Source organism: Trichophyton verrucosum, assembly GCF_000151505.1.
Source record: "Trichophyton verrucosum HKI 0517 chromosome Unknown contig00938_1.f1.exp, whole genome shotgun sequence".
Classification (NCBI taxonomy): Eukaryota; Fungi; Ascomycota; class Eurotiomycetes; order Onygenales; family Arthrodermataceae; genus Trichophyton; species Trichophyton verrucosum.
The window spans coordinates 1-14,971 of NW_003315213.1; the positions used below are offsets into that span (position 1 = coordinate 1).

A 14,971-nucleotide genomic window follows, 5' to 3' on the forward strand; every position below is an offset into this window, starting at 1 on the left:
GTAGAATTATATTTTTATAATTATTAGAATTAGTTAGTTAATAAAATAATAGATAATATTATTTTATCTTTATAAATAATAATATAAAGAAGATTTATAAAAAGATTATTTCTAACTAAATTATTATAATTAATAATAATATTAATAATAAACTTATTTATTTTTAAATATTCTCCTTTTAAATATTATAAGAAAGTATAAAGGGTAAATTTAAAATTAAAACCACTTATTTTAATAAATTTAAAAATTTTCTTAATAAATATTAATTAATTTTTATTATTAATATTAATAATATTGGCTTATAGTAAATATATAAAATATATTTTCTAATACTTATATATAATCTAATAAAATTTTTTTTTTTTAGACTCTTAATATCTAACTAATAATATTAATAATAGAGAAATAATATTTTTATAATTATTAGAATTAGTTAGCTAATAAAACTATAAGTAATATTAGTTTTATCTTTATAAATAATAATTTAAAGAAAATTTATAAAAAAATTATTTCTAATTAAATTACTACTTTTATTTATATTAATAATATTATTTTTATTAATATATATATTCTTATTAATAATACATATATAGAATTTAATAAAACTTCTTTCTTCTAAATTTTTAATATCTCTATTAAAATTACTTATAGAATTATAGAAATTATAACTAAACTATATTTTATTAAGACTAAAATTAAAGTTAGCTTATTTAAAATTATACTACTAAATATATTAAATATCTCTCTTTTTATATATAGTATAATTATTACTTAAATTTATTATACTAAGTAGACCTTTAACTTAAGTATACTAGATATTAAAGAGGATTATTTACTTAATATATTCTAGAGTATAGTTAATAATATTACTTATATTTTTTTAACTACTAATATCTCCACTATACCCAGTATTATCTACTCTCTTATTAATACTTATAAGAAGTATATTATTATTCGTATTAAGACTAAATATAGTTAAAAGTCTATTAAAGAGCTTAAGAATTATATTACTAATTTTAATACTTATATTAGTACTAGTTCTACTATAACTAAGTTTAAGAAAGATAAATTTAAGGCGGAGGCTAAAATTAAAAAGGCAGAAGAGAATAATAAGGGTAGTAAATATTTAATTTAATAATAGTTAGATTTCCTCTTTTATATATATTAATAATATAACCAAGGCTAATTATTTTAATAAACTTAAGAGCCTTCTTAATAAATATTAATTTATTTTAATTATTAGTATTAATAATATTAACTAAGGCTACTTATTTTAATAAATTTAAAAATTTTTTTAATAAGTATTAGTTTATTTTGATTATTAATATTAATAATATTAGCCAAGACTACTTATTTTAATAAGCTTAAAAGCCTTTTTAATAAGTATTAATTTATTTTAGCTATTAATATCAATAATATTAATATTAGTTCTACTATAATTAAGTCCAAGAAAGATAAATTAGAGAGGAGGAAGAAGAGAGTAATAAAGGTAATAAGTATTTAATCTAATAATAGTTAGATTTTCTATCTTATATATATTAATGATATCTACTAATAGTAAAAATATAAAATTTATATTATTCTATATAGAATTCTATATTTTAAATATAAATCTAACTATTATAAAATTAGTTTCTATAAGTAAGGTTTTACTAATTATATTTAGACTAGTTTATATCCTCTTCTTAATATATAAGGGGGGGAGTTAGAGATTAAATTTTTAAAAATTTTCCCCTAAGGGGGAGGGGTCGGGGGTATTAATACCCCCCTTTAGGGGGCTAAGAGGGGGGGGGATAAAAACTCTCCCTTTATTCTATTAGAGTGGAGGTATAAGTCTAGATTTATATTTATAAAATATTATACTAATAATAATATAATTATATATTAATACTTCTAAAATTTATATTATTAATATATAATATTTTATTATAGTAATTAGATAATTATAAAATACTTCCACTACTACTAGTTATAAAATACTAATTTTATATTTATAATTATGGGATTCAATAAAATAAAATTTTAAACTTTTAATTATTTAATATTATAAGTATCTCTATATATAATTAAGTATTTACTACTAGATATTATTTACTAATTAGATAACTAATATCTAGTAGCGAGCGTAGCTCGCCGCTCAAACTTTCTTATATATTAATATTTTGGCTAAGTACAGCGATCATGGTTGAGAGATCAATTATTGAGAAGGCTCTGCGCATGCTCAGGCACTCAGGGGTTTCCCGAGGCTCGGCGCAAGGGGAAAGCTTCACATGAAATGATCCCCAGCCCCCCCAGACTCTGGAGTAGAAATGGGGAACATAGTTAATGTCCTTAGCTAAGAACAAACGCATATGTAAAGAAAATAATGGCCTATGGGTAAAAGGAAGAGCTTATAGGGAGTTAAGGGGAGAAATCGGGCGTCGGGGGAGTATAGACTCAGGGGGAAGCAGGCTTAAGGGGAGAGAGATCTGCTTACATAAGCGAGAAAGGGTTGCTGGTCGTTATTTATAAGATAATATATATTTTGATTGAGCAGTTAATTATGTTCATTTTCTCATGGCTGGGACAGCAACATGCTGTCAAATAAAGAGGAATATGGGGAATATTTCGTGATGGACAAAGAACGGAAAAACTACGTCGAAAAGGCCGGTAGAGAATGATCCATTTGAACAGGCTGGAAGGTAAAAAAAAAAAGGCAGTCAACATTGTGTTGAGTTAGGCATAGCGACAAGCTAGAGGTTGCCGTTGACGGGGCCATCGTCGAGCTCGCAAAAAGCCTTGAAGGTGGTCAAGTCCTTGCCGTCGACGGTGCTCTCGATGACACACTCGGCCGTAGCACCAACAAAAAAGACATGACCTTCCTTCATGTCAAAGCTCTTGGCTGGACCGACGCTGATCTTGCCCTCGCCGGCGGTGCAGATGATGATGCTGGGCCCGTTGATGGGCTCAAAGGTTGCTTTAGCACCGGCAGACTTGAGATCGGTCTTGACGACACTGAACTCCTCGATTGGAGGGTCGTACAGCGAGGCCGACGATGCGCTTGAGTAGGCTATTGTGTTCATCTTCATGTACGGGTACTCGGTGGGGGTCATCTTTTGCTCCTCGATGGGTGCATAGGAATAAGTGAGCATGCTGGTTAGGGTAGACACGTCTTTGAACTTGGGTGTGAAGCCGGCTCGGACGACGTTATCGGATGAAGCCATGCACTCGACGATGTCTCCGCTGATGTAGGCGTGGATGTCGTCTGCCTTGAGGAACATGGCCTCTCCGGGTTCAAGCTTGATGAAGTTGAGGAAGAAGAGGACGAAGAGGCCGATGTCGTTGGGGAACTGGCCGTTTAGCCGGACGACCAGCTGAGCGAGTTCTGAGGGGTTGGCTGGGTTAGTATCTGGGGAGGAGGAAGAGGTAGCAAAGCTGTCTGGCGAGCTCTCTGCGGCACTGATGAGTTTCTGGGTAGCGCTGGTGATGGACTCTGGCGACGACTGCATCAGCTTGGTGAAGACCTCTCTGAGGGCAGCCTTGTTCTTCTGCGTGGCCTCCTCATCCTGAGTCGTCTCCTGGCCGCTGACGGTCTTCTCGAAGGCCTCTGCTGCCTCGTTGCCAACCAGGTCTCGCAGTGGCTCGACAGCTCGTAGAAAGTGGACGATCTCAGCGAGCGGACGGAAGCCACAGAGACCCTCAAAGGGAGTCACTGCAATAGTCATCTCTGGCTTGTGGTTGTCATCTGTATAACGTTTTAGTAGAGTGTTTACTCCCACGGTCCCGGATGAAGCCTGTTGTTGAATACCTGGGTAGTTCTTCGAGTCTTTGGCATGCAAAGTCTCCGCCAGCTTCTTGTTCGGATGGGCCTGGATGCTGAGCGCCTTGCCGATAGACAGAATCTTGAAGAGAAAGGGCAGCTTTCCACCGTATCGAGAGACTATCTCCGTCGACATGAGGGCCTTGTTCGTCTGTACCAGGTCGAGCAGTGTCCTCTGGGTCTCGAAATCCTTGGACGGCAGGGAAGGGTGTGTTCCCATCCACAGCTACACATATTGTCAGTATCATTATAACAGTGTTTATCATTAATGATAATAATAATAATAATAGAAACAACGGTTCTACCTCAGCGTATGGCTTGTCTGCTTCCACCGAGAAGCCATCTATGGGCGTGGCAGCTGCATACCTGGCCGCCGCGGACTCGGAGCCAACCTTGCCTGTCAACAGTCGAGATATCAGCAATTGGCCATGCCCAGAGCCCCCGTCGAAGCACCCATGAGGCTGCCTGCAACAGGGCAAAGACGGCGAGCAGGGCAAAACAGGGCATGCTCACCCCAGTCGTAGCTGTTGACTCCTGTAGACACCAGTTAGCAGGCGCTTTCCCAGCAGCAGCAGCAGCAGCAACGCAGGGACGAGCTCACCACACTGGAGACGGAAGAGAGGGACCTGCATGTCTACAGCGCAGCGAGACCGTCTCAGAGGGATGCAATATCGACGAAGAAGAAGAAGTAGGGGAAGAGGAAGACGTTGAAGAAGCGCAAGTCTGACTGTCAACAACAAGCTACATCATCGCCGAGGGGCAAGCAAGCGGCTAAAGATGGAGCCAGGCGCGGGCAGACTCCAGCCACAGGCGGCTGGCGCAGCGCCACAGCAGCGACTCCTGCAGCGACTCCGGCCGCAGCGCCAGGAGCTCCGGCGCCAGCTCCAGCAGCAGCAGCAGCAGCCAGCGGAGGAAACCCAGGATAGCCAGCAGACAGCGACCGGGCCAGCCACTGTCATCGATTTGGTGGCGCAGGACGAGCGGACCCGCGGGACGGCCGGTGACGCTGATGGCATCCATGGTTCAGTGTCAGACGCAGCAGCAGCATCAGCAGACGACAGCGACAGCGACAGCGACAGTGACGGCGACAGCGACGACGACGACTACGACTACGACTACGAAGAGGAAGAAGAAGAAGAAGAGCCAATAAGGGCGGCATCGGCAGCGACACCACGCTCGTTGCGGCATAAGAAGACAGGGAGCAGCAGTTGTAACGTCAGAAGCACCCGCAGCCGGCCGCTGACCATCCACACATCATACGCCTGGGAAGCATTGGATATTCAGCAGCAGCGCAACGAACGGGTCGTCGTCAACATGTCTCGCAACCGTCCGCGCGGGCCTGCGACGAGAGAGAACGGGCTGGCGGCCGACGAGGAGGTCGAGATGTGGAATAAGATCTGTCAGGATATCCGAAAGGCCGCTGAGAAGAACGAGAAGCAGCGGGCGATAGGCCTGCAGATTGCCGCCCTCAACGAGAAGATTGCAAGGAACGGCAACAGTACGTTTGTTTTTATTATTTATTATTTTTTATTTTTAATTTTCTGACCTGCTTGCTACGGGTTGCTAATATCGAGGTAGAACCATCGCTGGGGGATATAGACCAGCTGGACAGCCTTCACCGGCAGCAGCTGAAGCTGAGCGCAGAGGAGAGGGCCATCCTGCAGGACGAGCCCGCGGACGTTACCAAGAACCTGGGCATCCTGATAGCCCTCCGCTCGGCGTCAGAGGCGGCGGACCCCCAGAGCCGGTCTCTCTCGCAGAACAAGTCTCGCAAGCGGAAGGGGGACGTCGACCTGGCGTCGACCGATTCCCCGGCGCCATCGTCTTCGGGCGTCTCGTCTGACAAGCTGAACCGGATCAAGGGGGGTGCCCAACGCAGCACTAGCGTGTCTAGCAGCCACCGCGGTGACACTGCTTCACTCGACAACGGCGTGGAGGGAGGCCGTCCGTCAGAGAAGGCGGATCAGCTTGTCATCGGCGCGGAAGTTGTCTTCAAGCACAACAAGAAGCAGCAGGGCGTCGAGGGCGAGGGCATCCAGTGCATCATCAAGAACATCACCGGCGAAGGGAACAAACGACGGTATGCTTGGCACTCTGGAATTCCTGCCCTTCCTTTTTTAAGTTAGATCTTCTCTGTTGACAGAGTTACTCGCAGGTATGATGTGCAAGACCCAGAACCGATCGAGAACGGTGAGGAGGGAGCCATCTATAAGACCACCGCAGCCTCGCTGATCCACATCCCCAAGGCTGGCTCTCCGCTCCCCCAGTTCCAGATCGGCAAACAGGTCCTGGCCAGGTATCCAGACACCACAACCTTCTATCGGGCCGAAGTCATGGGCCTGAAGAAGGAGGTCTACCGCCTCAAGTTCGAGGGCGAGGAGGACGACAAGGAGATGGAAGTCGACCGCCGCTACGTCCTGGACATTCCCAGCAAGTGAACCCCCTCCCTTTTTCGTCTCGTCTATCCGTCTGCTATCTTTAATTTTCCATCTCTATCTCTCTACATTTCTATCTTTATGGTCTTCGTCCCATTTGGAGTTTGCAGGAGCCATGGCCGCTTCTTCCCTTTTGTCTTTTATCTTATGTCTTTCCCTGCAGGAGTTGGGCCCAGATCTCATGCATGCCTTACCTATCATCTACCACTTCTGGACATACTACCGTGTATTATATCTACCAAACAAAAAGCCATTCCTCATGCTCATCCTTCTTTTCTCTTCGCCTCATCACCCCTAATAATCAATGGCCTTAGCAAAAGCTTTGATATCGACGCTTTTTGGCTCTTTCTTGGCAACTCTTGGCATATGGAAACTTTTTTTGTATGACTAAGCATCCGGCTGCCGAGGTTTGCTTTTTACGCCCGAAAGGAGCGAGCGAGCGAGATAGAAACATCCAACCCGCAAGCTGCAGAACGGCGGTGTTTTAAAAAGGATAAAGAGCGGACGACAAGACGGGAGAGAGAGCGAGAGCGAGAGAGACGCAGAAAAGCATTCGATTTTTTTTTCCCATTGCCAGTCAGAGTCTTCTATGAGCCGACGTCGTGATGCCTTCGCCATCCGCCCACGCCTCGCCCTTTATCGCCCCGCGGCCCTTCCACCCTCACGTCACCGAGTTTCCCCTGACACAAGACACAGCTATACCCTTACCGTCGTCGTCCTTCGCGGGAGGCAGCAGCAGCAGCACCGGTAGCAGGAATATTGATGCCGATGGCTACACCACTCCCAATTCTGCCTCAACTCCAGCCTTGCTGCCGTCTATAATATCTCCCGCCCTATCCCCTACCTCTACTCTGACCTCCACTCCGGATGTCACCAGCGCCAGCCCCGGTAGCAGCAATGCGTACCCTGCCATTATAACTCCACGGGCCAACCTAGAGGACCAACACACACTCTCTAAACCTCCCAGACTACTCCAACATCTGCCAAAGGTTGAATGCATTGTGCGTGCCCGTATACCCACAACCTCCGGCGCGGAGATGTTTCTACATCTGTACCAGAACGATGCCGATAATAAAGAACATCTTGCTATTGTGTTCGGCAACTCAATTCGCAGCCGGAGCCTGGATAGAGTCCGAGAAGGTGAGACGGAGATGGATCGCATGATCAGGGGTGCATACGTGGGTAGACTGCGGCCAGGACGCCAGAGCAGTCGGTATGACGAGGCTATTCCGGCAAATGATACCCAGTCTCCGAAGAACACCTCCGTGCAGGGCCCCTCACAAGCTCCGCTGGTCAGAATACATTCGGAATGCTACACGGGTGAAACAGCATGGTCTGCTCGATGTGATTGTGGCGAGCAGCTAGATGAAGCTGCTCGCCTCATGTCCGAACCCGATACATTTGCATCCGGTGAAGATACGAACGTCTCAGGACCTGGTGGTGTGATCGTCTACCTGCGTCAGGAAGGTCGTGGGATTGGCCTTGGTGAGAAGCTCAAGGCATACAATCTGCAAGACCTCGGTTCAGATACCGTCGAAGCCAACCTACTCCTTCGCCACCCCGCAGATGCGCGCAGCTATGGCCTAGCAACTGCAATCCTAGTTGATTTGGGATTAGGACAGGACTCGTCCAATGGCGGCATACGACTATTGACGAATAACCCTGATAAAGTGGCTGCTATTGAGGGGCCGAATAGGGAGGTTATCGTTCAAGAGAGGGTGCCGATGGTACCGCTTGCGTGGAAAACAGGCGGTGCCAGGGGTATCAAAAGTGTTGAGATCGAGGGATATCTTCGAACCAAGGTCCGTCAAAATTTCTCGACTGATTCCAGCCTCCTGTATCTCAATGCGCTACTAACATAATGTACATAGATCGGGAAGATGGGCCACATGCTTGAATAGGCCGATGCCCCCCCTTAACCCCCTGAGCACCGTCTCATGGCAAAATCCACAAAATGCGCATTTCTATTTATGCCACTTATACTTTCAGGACCCATCTCCCTAGCATCTTTTTACATTTACAGCGAGTCTTCTTTTACTATTTTGCACGTGTTAATGAGCCTCTAAACTTGCTTGCTGTTTCAGCCTGTTTTTCTTTTATCAACAAGCTAGTTATATGTTACATGACCGGGAGGAACCTTTCAACCCACCCACATCTGACGGTAGCTGGGCACGGCCCGAACGAACGAACGATCGTTAGCCACTTATAGCCTTAATGATACCTTCTTTTTGCCCGATAGAAAGATGTCTTTTCTTTTTCACAATGACCCCCTGCCACACCTCCCTTAAGTGATTCCACTGTCCGACTATTAATAGCCGGTATTTATCTAGGATTACAGTATCCTTGTCCTGGCAAAATGGGGAAGCTGGGTCATATTACTCAGTGTTAATTCTCCGATCACCAAACTCAGCTTATTTGTTTACCTTTCGAACCCTGACAATTGGTCCGACAAACTAATTAGTTATTTATGCAGTGCTACTAACATGATCCTCCCATCCGTACGAAGCCTTGTATAAAGCCTCGCATTTCTTCGCTTCCTCTGAAGGTGAACTTTGCCCCTTGGCGAAATCTGCCAAAGGTCCTCAGACACACCCGTCATCTTCTCAAAGGATCTAGGTATACCTGATCTTGATTTCCGGACAAGCGTTTAAATATGGGGATAAATGTCTAGATCTATGCTTTTCAATCTTTATATTTATCTTAAGTATATTTGGAATCCAGGCTAATTATCGCTAATACGAATCTTGGAGTTGGCAGACTCTATAATTTACTATATTATTACTACGATAACAGTTCTAGACCTGCCTACTTCCCTCTGGTTTAACACGACTCGTGTGGGCTCATGATCAGGTCACTATTCCAGATATCTATACGTCCAACCACTACAGCTACATACATGATCATGTTAACGTTGGCATGTGTCGACGGCTCTCTCCTTTCTTCCGTTTAAAAAATCCGAATACTGATTCCAGTCTATATTTGAGCGATGTCTAGAAGATACCAAGGCAAACAGCCACCATCTAGTCTAAGACATGAACAGGAAATCACTTTCTCCCCTTTGCAAAGAAGAGAGTCTTCTTCCCGCCCCAGGCCTCGGGAACGGTCATCTCCTCTTTCATCACCGTATACTCGCTCTCCTTGCAGCCTGCATTCTTGAAAAACTCATGCATCTCCTTCTCGGTAAACCCACTATGAGACACCGTGTGCGCGGCAGGATGATTAATGTCCGCGGGATGAACGTCCTTTCCTGTCTTCTCCCAATCGGCAACAACAACAATACCGCCTGGTCTAAGACGTTCAGTGAACCTATTAATCAGCTTCTGCGGGTCATCGATGTGATGCAGCGCGTGGACGATGATGATAAGGTCGAAGTTGAAGAATTCCTCTCCAGCAATGGAGGGTGTGCCTTCGGCTTCAGTCAGATTTCCCTTAACAGCGTATATCTGAGTCTCTGGCAGTTTCTCCTGGCGAGCTGTCTGGTTGAACTTGTCAACCATGCCTGCGGCCTCGTCGACACCGATACATTTGGAGAAATAAGGGGTGAAGAACTGTGCGTTGGTTAGTTGAGATAATAGATGAGCACTTGAAGAGCAGCTATTGCTTACCCGTGAGATATATCCTTCACCGCACGCATAGTCCATCATTTTACCTTTCAACTGACCATCAGTTGGGGGATGGGCATCGAACCAGGCCAGGTTCTCCTGGAGGTGCTCGCGGATCTTCTTTTGGCAGGAGATGACCCATTCGGTATTGAACACAGTCGAAGCAGCGGAACTAAAGATTTCTCAGTGTCCTAGCATCAGCTAGTAGAGGGATAATGGGGCCGTACCTCCAGTATTCTCCATTGACCTGGGTATGGCTGGGGCCATGCCCGTGGCCGTGGTGATGATGGTGATGGTGATGGTGATGGTCTCTACTCATGATTGATGGCTCAGGTAATGTTGATAAGGGATGAATACCAGGTATTCAATGCTCTGTGAGGAGGGTAACTGTTTGGCTAGGGGATGTCTGATGTCTTGAGAAAAGTCCAGGGCACAGCGATGCTCCAAGGTCCTTTTATACCCCAGACTCATCCCTTTCACCATCCGTCAATAACCCCGGAGACATTTTCAAATTGTCTCCGAGCACTATTTTTAATTCTCTTGGGTGTTTTATTCTCGACCGGATGGCTTAGATTATGGGGCTTTTGAGCACATAAAGTGCGGCTCCAACCTTGTGTACCTGCCCCTTAGAGGCTAAAAATCACCCACAACTGACGCCAACTCTCCCCATGAGCTGACTCGTGTAAGCACAATAATATCTCTGGGTAATGAGACATTCGCAGCACTATTGTATACGTTGCGGCCTCTCAGTTTCTGTCGAACATTTTGGGTATTATGGCGTTTAGTTATGCCCTCAAGGTGCCTCGAAACCAAATTCGTTGTCTGACATCATCAAAGACCGGGATGCAAGGGGCTGCATAACGCTCCGAAAAAGTCTCCGCGGTGTGCATATTGATCACCCTGAGCTCCGCCAACAGGGTGCGGTTAATGTATCATGAAATGCAATCAGTAGAGGACCGAATATCATATCACATCGATGCACTGTGTACGTCCATCATGGTCACCTAGACGTTGTCACAGTGCTGCTTGTTCGTGACCGTGAAGAAGACTGCCAAGTCCCAAGATTGATTAGATTAGATAAAATAGACGCCAAGCCAGGGCGCACCTTATATAATCAGCACGTGATATGGCTTGCCGTTTCTTTTTTTGGTGACAGCCGATAAAAAGAGCGATAACCCCGGCCCTTGTGTAAGTACTCCGGAGATGGATGCCAACGCGGACACGAAGGAGAAATTCTGCACCTTCGCTCAAGGTAGCTAACTAACAGTCCACTTAGGCGGAGGAACTGACGGCGGAACAGATGGAAGCCTCACCCGCTGCCCCAACAAATGCGGCGGATCGGACCTCCCGCGTCAACATGTTCCGGAAGAATGGCAAGCCGACGTCGTGTGAGCCATGCCGAATTTCAAAAGTCAGATGTGACCATGTAATGCCCATCTGTCAGCGGTGCGTGAAGAAAGGGATATCTGAAAAGGTACTCCGGAATATGTCTGGGATTTTTTTTTTCTTTTTTTTTTTTAGCGGATTACTCCTTGATATTAACTGGATCGCTAGTGCTACTACCATGAGGCCCCTTTGACTCGGGTTAAGGACCGGAATCGAGTCACCAAGCCACAAACCTCTAGTGTTGTTAGGGCATCTGTCTCGGGGCGGCGTAGCTCTGATGTCGATAATATCCTTGTCAAATACCCAGCTTCCTCAGAGGAGAAAGCAGATGGTGGGACCACCATTCAGAATGCCTACCTCGGCTCAACCAGCTTTCTCTCCGTCTTTCAGGACACTCCATCTGGATTCTCCAGCTGCTCTGTCCTCTCGCCACAAGTAGATCTAGGACAATGGGGCTATGATGCAGCATATACGGAAATCAATCTGGCTCGACTGCTTTCCGCCTTCGAACTTTACGAGAAGCTGATTATTTCTTTCTACGAAAGATGCAACCTCACTATTATTCCAATGCAGCTCATTATTGCTCCTATAAGGGCCACTAGGGCCTACTTTGATGCTGGTGGGTGGCTTCAAAAGTCACGGCAGCGTGAACTGTACGCGAAGATAACTCAGAACACGGCTCGTCCACTGCAAGTCACCGGTACTCCATCGCTGGAAGGCTTTTGTTCTCTGTTCTCTGGAGAGAACATACGATGGGAGTTTGTTGGAGTAATGTTTTCCTTAGCTGGGCTGAGCGCTATTTCCGACCATCTTCTTACGGCAACACCTTACCCTCCTGAGGACGAAGTTCCCAACAGAGAAGCGTTTGCAAAGGAGATGGCTGCTGCATGTAATAGCTGTTCGCAACTATGCAAACGCTATGACAACTGCAACGACATAATGGTTTGGCTACAGTACACTTATGCAATGCTATCGTCAGATGTCCTGGGAGAAACGAGTAATTATATTCCCTTCATACTAACACCCCCCCCCCCCCCCAACATTTTTACCTGAGAATCGTTTACTGAGCAGTTAGGCCACCATGTATACGCAGTTCTAGGCGACCTGGTCACCGATATATATGGGATGGGTCTTCATCGTCACAAAAACCCAGATTCGGACGTACCTTTTTTCCTTTCAGAAGTTCGAAAGAGACTGGTTGCAGCAACATATCGAACAGATAAGAATATAGCCACATTTTTAGGGCGGCCCCCACGCCTTCCATATCACTATTGTGATGCATCCCTTCCTCTCGACATTGATGATGACGAGCTTTTTCTTCAAGGCGATGAGCTTGACAGGGTTTTACAGAAACTTACGCACGACGGCTGGGGCTCTGAAGGAACGTCAAACGGTAAAATACGCCCAGTAACCGCCATCAGGATGCGTTATTTCTCCTCAATCTTTCGGGAGAAAGTATTGAGGCTGTCTCTTGGTCGAAAAGGGGCCAATTTCTCTCATGACCTGCAGTAAGCCGTCTGCCTAGCGTCATGTTTATTTCCAGAGTGATAATAGGTTTAACATGCAGCTATTTAGGGAAACGTACCAAGAGTGCAAGCGGATGTTGGATGGGGTTCCCGGTTGGTTCCACTATCGAACCAACTGCTGGGAAACGCTTGACTCGGTTACGTGCATTGTAAGCCTTGTGATTTACCTTGAGTGCATACATACAATGTTTCAGATTGAACGCATACGCTGTCGAGAAAAGCAGGGCTCAATAAGGGACCTTCTTGACAGCTCGATGCAAGCCGTTTCTGCTGTGATAGACTTCACTAAACAGGGGGAGAAGAAGGGTAACAAAGTTTGGAAAGACTTTGCTTGGGTGGTAAGTTCATCTAATCATCCAGGTTACCCACGGCTGTATAGAATGTAAAGGGGGATGTTAATATATAGGAACCTTGCGAATAGTTTCTACTCTATGCTCTGCCGACGGCGGGTGTCCTCGCAATTGAGCTGCATCGATGCACGGTCACCGAGACCCCTTTGTCATCTAGCGCACCCCGGTCAGAAGTCGTTCGCAACCTTAGCATGATAGTTTCATGGTTCGAATGTACTGACCTGCCAGTTAATGCCACTCATAACACTTGTGTGGAGGTTAGTAAAGCTATCAATAAGCTTCTAGACGATACTCTCAACTATCAGCCTGGTGCTTGTCAGCGACGAATAGGAGCTCGGCAGGAAGTCACTGAACTAGCTGTCCCATCTGAGATCCCGCAAACTACGACCAGTGCTACCCCAGGAGGAGACGCCGATACCGCGGTGAAAAATACTAAGCCCTACGACTTGGGGGCTCCAGTGTTACAACCTGAGCCGTTTGGCAATGATTTGACCAATGGCATCTCTATTGGAACTGGCGAAAGCTTTCTCACCTGGCTTGATGAGCTTGGGATGGATACGTCCATCCCTGAATTTCTTCTATGAACGCACTGGCATAATTACAAGTCGTGTCTCGCAAAGTCACCCCTGCTAACGCATCCGGTATCACTTTTCTAGCGCCATCACTAGACCTGAAGCAAGCCCCTCCTTTCTCGAGAAAGGCTTGTGGTTTTAAATTTTTTTTTTTTCTCCCCCTTCTTGAGGCTGACGGTAGAGCGAATTTTGAGTTGTACAGCTCAGACTCTGGACCGGGCTGCGAGATGGGATAACGAAGCCTGATGGCCGTACGGAGTGTGCTAACGACAAATCGGGAAACGGGTAGCCATCAAAGACACATTGAAGAGTTGTCTTGCTGGCCAATAACAATAATATATGCCCGACGTACCAACACTGCAGGACAAGGTCGACATGCCGCCTGCAACAGCTAAGCACTTGAGCCAGAGATAGGGATCAACGGCTGGACCTGGGGACCTTATTCGTTGTTTCCGGGGTGTCCCTATCCGAATGGCTTGTGCTATTATTGCTTTGGGGGTAGTATCACGCTCGTTCCTTTTTTATACGGAGTCTATCTTCGACCTTTCTGGCTTTGCGAGTCTTCAGGCTTCTGACGCGACACAACTCTGGAATCAAACTCAGCCATCACCATGCTGATCCAGTTGTTCGAATTTTGGCTTGAACCGGCTTTTCTTCCAGGCCCAAAATATATCTATCGTGATTGTATCTGCATATCGTCTTTACCGGGAGGGGGGGGGGGCAAGACTATGGGATGAGGACGTTTTGACCGAGGTCAACTAACCAACGCCAACAGCCAACAATACAGCATATTCACCACGACTATCGGTGCATGCTAACTAGCATATTAACCTATGTAACACTCTGTATTCGACATCTCTGCTGCATATATTAGTCGGAGTAAATTCGGCTTGAGTCGTCATCTGCTGTCGAAGCCTGCAAGATGCAGCTAAAACTTCCCATCCCATCCCTCGTCCCTAGCTGAGAACGAAGAGGAGTTCCCCCCCAAGTCGACAGTGGCGCTCTAACAAGGCCAATCATGGGGGCATCCCGCTCCATCCCTGGGGCTCGACGATAGTTAAAGCGCCTCTCCTGTCCCCAGAAGGCTGGATGAAGGCCGCTGCCCGACTTCCCGGATCTATCTTCGCACTTCCAGAGTCTTCTTGTGTTGGCTTGGGGGAAAAAGGAAAAAGGAACCCGGAATCGTGGATATAGAACTGGCAGGCAACCCAAGACCCTTCAGGGGCTGGATTTTTAGCTTCGGGCGACCTCGTCTCCTTCGTCTTCGCCTTGGGGGAAACTAAACTATCTTGCCATCAGCC

The 14,971-nt window shown here is 45.8% G+C and overlaps 6 protein-coding genes across 6 annotated transcripts; 4 read left to right on the forward strand and 2 right to left on the reverse strand.

Moving 5' to 3' along the window:
• Nucleotides 1-2,732: 2,732 nt before the first annotated feature.
• TRV_07227 (mannose-6-phosphate isomerase, class I) lies at nt 2,733-4,019 on the reverse strand (the record flags this gene model as incomplete). The annotated part of the gene is made up of 1 exon (XM_003018705.1): nt 2,733-4,019. One exon carries the CDS (start codon nt 4,017-4,019, stop codon nt 2,733-2,735), a length of 1,287 nt encoding a protein of 428 aa, XP_003018751.1.
• Nucleotides 4,020-4,112: 93 nt separating this feature from the next.
• Nucleotides 4,113-4,526, forward strand: TRV_07228 (uncharacterized protein; the record flags this gene model as incomplete). The annotated part of the gene is made up of 1 exon (XM_003018706.1): nt 4,113-4,526. One exon carries the CDS (start codon nt 4,113-4,115, stop codon nt 4,524-4,526), a length of 414 nt encoding a protein of 137 aa, XP_003018752.1.
• Nucleotides 4,527-4,576: 50 nt separating this feature from the next.
• TRV_07229 (uncharacterized protein) lies at nt 4,577-6,237 on the forward strand (the record flags this gene model as incomplete). The annotated part of the gene is made up of 3 exons (XM_003018707.1): nt 4,577-5,297; nt 5,399-5,879; nt 5,955-6,237. The coding sequence occupies 3 exons, from the start codon at nt 4,577-4,579 to the stop codon at nt 6,235-6,237; spliced, it is 1,485 nt and encodes a 494-aa protein (XP_003018753.1).
• Nucleotides 6,238-6,839: 602 nt separating this feature from the next.
• Nucleotides 6,840-8,096, forward strand: TRV_07230 (uncharacterized protein; the record flags this gene model as incomplete). The annotated part of the gene is made up of 1 exon (XM_003018708.1): nt 6,840-8,096. The coding sequence occupies one exon, from the start codon at nt 6,840-6,842 to the stop codon at nt 8,094-8,096; it is 1,257 nt and encodes a 418-aa protein (XP_003018754.1).
• Nucleotides 8,097-9,278: 1,182 nt separating this feature from the next.
• TRV_07231 (uncharacterized protein) lies at nt 9,279-10,155 on the reverse strand (the record flags this gene model as incomplete). The annotated part of the gene is made up of 2 exons (XM_003018709.1): nt 9,279-10,008; nt 10,064-10,155. The coding sequence occupies 2 exons, from the start codon at nt 10,153-10,155 to the stop codon at nt 9,279-9,281; spliced, it is 822 nt and encodes a 273-aa protein (XP_003018755.1).
• Nucleotides 10,156-11,265: 1,110 nt separating this feature from the next.
• Nucleotides 11,266-13,682, forward strand: TRV_07232 (C6 transcription factor, putative; the record flags this gene model as incomplete). Its single annotated transcript, XM_003018710.1, has 5 exons — nt 11,266-11,310; nt 11,391-12,219; nt 12,322-12,730; nt 12,798-13,086; nt 13,170-13,682. 5 exons carry the CDS (start codon nt 11,266-11,268, stop codon nt 13,680-13,682), a joined length of 2,085 nt encoding a protein of 694 aa, XP_003018756.1.
• Nucleotides 13,683-14,971: the final 1,289 nt, after the last annotated feature.